Source organism: Lactuca sativa, chromosome 3 (assembly GCF_002870075.4).
Source record: "Lactuca sativa cultivar Salinas chromosome 3, Lsat_Salinas_v11, whole genome shotgun sequence".
NCBI classification, from domain to species: Eukaryota; Viridiplantae; Streptophyta; class Magnoliopsida; order Asterales; family Asteraceae; genus Lactuca; species Lactuca sativa.
Genome location: NC_056625.2, coordinates 223,975,499 through 223,981,560, shown reverse-complemented (window position 1 = coordinate 223,981,560; position 6,062 = coordinate 223,975,499). Strand labels below are relative to the sequence as shown.

Here is a 6,062-nt window from a genome sequence, read left to right as displayed (position 1 = left end):
CAGGAATTGATAGTGGGATATAATAACAAGAGGGGAGTTCCAAAGTGCACCTTAAAAATTGATATTCAAAAAGCATATGATACAGTGGATTGGGAGTTTCTCAATAGAAGTCTTAAAGGGTTTGGATTTCATCCGATTATGATTCAGTGGATCATGGCTTGTGTGTCTTCCCCGTGGTTTATGATCAATTTTAATGGTGAAGACCATGGGTATTTTGAAGGAAAGAGGGGTCTTAGGCAGGGTGATCCACTGTCACCTTACTTATTCACTATAGTGATGGAAGTGTTCAATTTGATTCTTGGTAAGAAAATAGAAGACAGCCATAATTTTAAATACCTTAATAAGTGTGAGTTTCTTAACATTTCTCACTTATGCTTTGCTGATGATCTTCTGGTATTTTCTTATGGTAATGGGAATTCGGCTAGAATTATAAGGGAAGCTCTTGATGAATTCAAAAATGTTTCTGGGCTGAAGGTGAGCATGGAAAAGAGCCAGGTCTATTTCAGTTGTGTTAAACCGAATATGAGAAGAATTATTTTGGGAATTCTTCCTTTTGATGTTGGGAAATTTCCTTTTAAGTACTTGGGTGTTCCTATGTGTGTTACTAAACTTTTTGAAAGAGATTGCAAGAAGTTGTTAGAAAAGATTAGAATGAGAAATTTTCAACTGGAAATGCAAAACTTTATCGTTTGCTGGAAGGTTGCAGCTCATTAATTCTGTGTTGACTTCTATTCATGTGTATTGGGCTTCAATTTTTAAAATTCCCATTGCAACTATAAAAGAGATTGAAAAGATGTGTAGAAGCTTCTTATGGGCTAATGGTGAAAAAGTTAATGGGAAAGCTAAAATCAAATGGGATGATGTTTGTAAACCTAAAGATTATGGAGGATTGTGGATTAAGAATTTAAGGAAATGGAATGACGCTTTACTTGCAAAACATGTGTGGAATGTTGTTAATAATAAAAATTCTTTATGGGTGCAATGGGTGAAAGCTTATTACATTGGAAAGAGGAATTTTTGGGATATATTGCAAAAGAAAAGCATGAGTTGGACCTGGAAGAGATTTTTGGAGATTAGGAAAATTGTTAGACCTCATATTGTTGCTTGTGTGGGAAATGGGAGGAACACCTCTTTATGGCATGATTGGTGGCATCCTTTAGGTATTTTAAGCACTATCATTCCAAGAAGAGAATGGATTAGCAATGGATTTAATGACTTATCTTTGGTTAGTGACGTGCTTGATTATGATACTTATTGTTGGCCTGTAAATTGGGTTGATAAATTTTCAGGTCTAAAGGATGCTCCTATGTTTTGTATTGATCCAAATATGAGAGATGTTGCTGGTTGGAGAGATAAGGAGGGTAATTGCAAGAAATTTTCGTGTAATCAAGTGTGGAGAGATATTAATAATTTTGGGAATAAGGTGCCATGGAAGGAAATCGTTTGGTATGGTAAGGGCATTCCTAGAAATTCTTTCATTTTATGGATGGATATCTTGAATAGATTGAAAACTCAGGATCGTGTAAGAGTTTGGGAAACATCAGGAATTCTCCTCTGTCCTTTTTGTAATCTTATTCCTGATTCACATGATCATCTTTTCTCTAATTGTGAATTCTCACAAAGTATTTGGAGACATTTTTGTGATAAGATGAGAATTAATTTGGTGATGGGTGGCTGGAATGATCTGATTCTGAAGTGTTGCAAGCTGTTTTACAAGGATTCTGGTGAGAATTTAATTAATAAATGTATCCTTGCGAGTTGTGTGGCACATATTTGGAAGGAAAGGAGTGCTAGGATTTTTAATAATAGGAGATTAACAGCTGAAGGAGTGATAGCTTGTATTGAGAATGAAATCAGATTAAAGCTGTTGGGATTAAGGAATAATAACAATTTGATTAATGAAAGAATCTATAAGGATTGGGGCATTTATGGAAAGGACAAAAATAAGAGATGATGTACAGGTTCAGAATTGTGAAGTCGATGGTCGAAGTGATTTTTAATTGGGGTTGGCAGCAGAGAAATTATATTGAGTTTGTTCTTAGTATTGGTATTAGATGTGGCCAATTTTGGAATAATTGGTTTTACAAAGGAATTGACGGAAATTGTCAATGGTTGGGGAGTTCTCTCTCTAATCATTTGACTTGTACTAATGGGATTTTCAATTTGGATATGATCTTTTATGTGATTATTCAAATTGAGAATCCTAGACATGTGATTGATGCCATGTCAAGTCTGAAACTTATTCTGTATTTCTGGAGTCTTGGTGTTGGTTTTTGGTTCGTTGGGTTTTGTATTCTTTGCAGGAAAATATTGCATTGGATGAAGATGGACCTTAGTGAAAAGAAGGAAGAGAGTTTCATGCAGAAAATCAAGAGGAGGATGAAGAATTGGAAAAGGGATAGAAGAAGTGGGATTGTTGAGCTCTTGGAGATTAATTGGGATTGCATTGTTAAATTGATTAGCAGTTTTATATATGTTTGGTTTTTATTTGTGATTTGTTGGTTGAGGATTTTGGTCTTAGTTGGATTTTCCTTAAAGTTTAGTCTTTTGAGGGTTTTTTTAAGGGCCTTACCCCTTGCTATTTTTTTATGTTATTTGGAGTTTTTGGAGGTGCAAGGGGGTGAAGTTACCTTTTTTCCCTCATTCAATAAGTCCTTGGGCTAACTTTAAGGATTTTAGGGATTATTGGGGTTATGAGTGGTTAGTTCTTATTATTAGGAAGTGGTTTGGTAGTTGGTTATGGATAGGCTGGTAATTTTTGTTTTTTGTTTGAATTTTTGGTGCTTGTATTCTTTTATTCTTTTTAATAAAGTTTGCTGAGCTTTGGCTCTTTCAAAAAAAAAAGAATTAAACAATCTTCGTCAAAGCTTTGCTTAAATTCCATAGCCTTTAGTGTGGAAATCAAGAATTAAACAATGCTCATCAACGCTTTGCTAAATTGCATAGACTTCTATTATGGGACTCAAGAATTAAACAAAGCTCATCAAATCTTTTCTAAATTGCATAGACATGTATTTTGGAACTCAAGAATTAAACAATGCCATTAAAACATTGCTAAATTTCATAGACTTCTATTGTGAAACTCAAGAATTAAACAATGTTCATTAAAGCTTTGCTTAAATTGCATAGACTTCTATTATGGAACTCGAGAATTAAATAATTCTCATCAAAGCTTTGCTTAAATTGCATAGACTTCTATTGTGGAACTCAAGAATTAAACAATGCTCATCAAAGCTTTATGAAATTGCATAGACTTCTATTATAGAACTCAAGAATTACACAATGCTTATCAAAGCCTTGCAAAATTGCATTGACTACTTCCATTTTCGAACTCAAGAATCAAACAATGATCATCAAAGCTTTGCTTAAATTGCATAGACTTCTATTGTGGAACTCAAGAATTAAATGATACTCATCAAAGCTTTGTTAAATTGCATAGACTTCTACTATGGAACTCTAGAGTTAAACAATGTTCATCAAAGCTTTCTTAAATTGCATAGACTTCTATTGTGGAACTCAAGAATTAAACAATGCTCATCAAAGCTTTGGAAAATTGCATAGACTTCTATTGTAGAACTCAAGAATTTAAGAATCCTCTTCAAAGCTTTGCTTAAATCGCATAGACTACTATTTTGGAACTCAATAATTAAGCAGTTGTCACACCCCGAAACCCGGGGCGGAGGACATCATGAATATCGCAACCAATGTACATAGCAAGCGAAGTAAACACAAAACATTACATTACATAGTTTTCGTTACATCTGTTTAAAAGTCAAGTGATACAAGTTTCGTAGATACATAAGTTTAAACAAAAGAAAGACGTGACTCCATACGCTCCGTCTTCTGCAAAAGAACGCGGGAATACCTGTCTAAGGAGAACCTGAGAAAACAAGCAGGTTTAAAAATCAGCATAAAGCTGGTGAGTTAATAAGCGGTTTGTTTTGTGAAAATGAACAAGATTCCTTTCGTTTTCTGAAAAAGTGGTTATCCAAGAAAATTCCATATTTTCTTAAAAGTAATGTTTAGTTTCCGTTATGTTACATAATTCTGGTTATGAATAGTTATTACCCCAGGAAAATCCTATATTTTCCTAAAAGTTGGTTACTAAATCCGAAATGTAATGTAAAAGATGTATACTGAAAACCTGATTATCCTTACAAAGTGTATGTTAGTTTTATCACGTATATAAAACTATTAACATAGTAAACTAATTTCAAAAGTTATTAATTTACTATATTCACTATTACTAACAAGTAAATCTCTGTTATCCAAATTGCGAGTTCCATAACCATACGATAGACTAGATATGGCAATAAGTAGTCCAAATCACTTTATGACTTTCGTCGCCCTTGAACCTTTCGGTTCGGCTGTAGCTAGCAGCCAGGTGCGGGGTAGTCAGCCCCATATAGATCTATACACTCAAGCCACGCTCCCTATCTAAGAGATTCTGGTTACAGGGGCGGTCCTTCACTCGCGTATCTTTGTGGAGTGTTCTCCGAGGACGTGTCTCCAATTTATAGGAATAACAAATTTACAAGTAATAATGCGGGAAAAATCTTGTTTAAGTTCTATTTACAGAGACGATCCTCCACTCGCGTATCTATGTGGAGTGTTACCGAGGACAAAACAAATGTACTGATCTAATGCTTTTAACAATAATGTTATGGAACAAATCATTTGTGAAAAATATATAATATAATATTATATAATAAGACATGAAAATCGGTTTGTAAACTGATTCTGCAAGTCAAACAGTTGGTTAATACGGTTGCAATTGTTAAAAGCAAGTGGAATATGAAACAATTCAATAGAAATAATAAGTTTAACTACAAGATATTCTTGTACTTTTGCTTGTATTCCCCCCTGAAAATATTGAAAAACATTGAAAAATGGTAGGGGTATGAACTCATCGGACGAGGAATGTGTCGACTAGAATTCTAAACGTCGGACCGAGGCTTGAAAACGTGCAAGGTTCCTATGTAATATTAAATGATACACAAATGTATCTAATTAGATTTTAAATCACTAATTAGTTGAGGATTTACACTTCTAGTCGCGAAAACACTTCATTTCAAGTGTTTGGAGTGACCCGGGTGACATCTATGGACATATATGGTTTGGATATGGAGTTTACTCTTCAAGAGTAAACTCCCAAGAGAGTTCACGGCCCTAATGACCCTCTCCCCATGAGTTTACGGCCGTAAACTCATGGTGGGGTGTTCTGGAGTGCTAAATGGCCTTATAACATTTAAGGGGGTGATTCTAGATTTGGTTTCAAGGCATTGGAGTGAAATTTGAACATGATAGGGACCAATTGAGGAGTTTGCGGCAGTAAACTATGTGTTTACGGCCGTAAGCTTCCCCACACACCTACATTAGATGTTTTGGTGGTCTAAGTCAATCATATGTGATTCAACTCATTTTTACAAGTCAAGGGGTGAATTTAGGGCACCATTTAACCCATTTATAGGAGTTTACGGCCCATGAACCTATTCTTGGGGGGTTTACGGCCGTGAACACCTAAGGGAAGGGTTTTCATCAAGTTTAAGGCTTCTAATTCGATTGTGGTTGTTTCTTGACTTTAATCCAAGGCTATTGGTGTGTTTAAATGGCATTTTAACAGTTTAAATTGAGTTTACTACTCATGATATGGAATTTACGGACCAAGCATGTTCTTGGGCAGTAAACTCATGTTTACTCCCAAAAAGTTAAGTTTAAGGTGTTCTAAGTCCAATCCAATAAGTCCTTAAGCCATATCTAAGCTCCAATGGTGTTTTGGAAGGGTTTTAAGGCTCAAAAACCCCAAGAGTGTTCCAGGGCCGTAAACACATGTTTATGGTCCTAAATCATGATTTGAACACGAAATTCAAGGCTAAAGATGTTATACTAGGAGCTAGGATAGTTACCTTGGTGATTTGAAGCTTGAAATGAGTGATTTTGGATCAAGAAGTTGGATTTGAGGAGAGAGGTTAGAGAGACAATGAAAAGGCTTCAAATGAGACTTAAACAACTTTAAATATGGTTTGGATTTGAGACACCGTGGAATTCTACCCGATACTAAT

The 6,062-nt window shown here is 35.1% G+C and overlaps 1 protein-coding gene across 1 annotated transcript; it reads left to right on the top strand.

Annotated features, from left to right (window-relative positions):
• The first annotated feature begins 793 nt into the window (after window positions 1–793).
• Window positions 794–1,954, top strand: LOC128132904 (uncharacterized). The gene has a single exon (XM_052769910.1). The coding sequence runs from the start codon at window positions 794–796 to the stop codon at window positions 1,952–1,954; it is 1,161 nt and encodes a 386-aa protein (XP_052625870.1).
• Window positions 1,955–6,062: the final 4,108 nt, after the last annotated feature.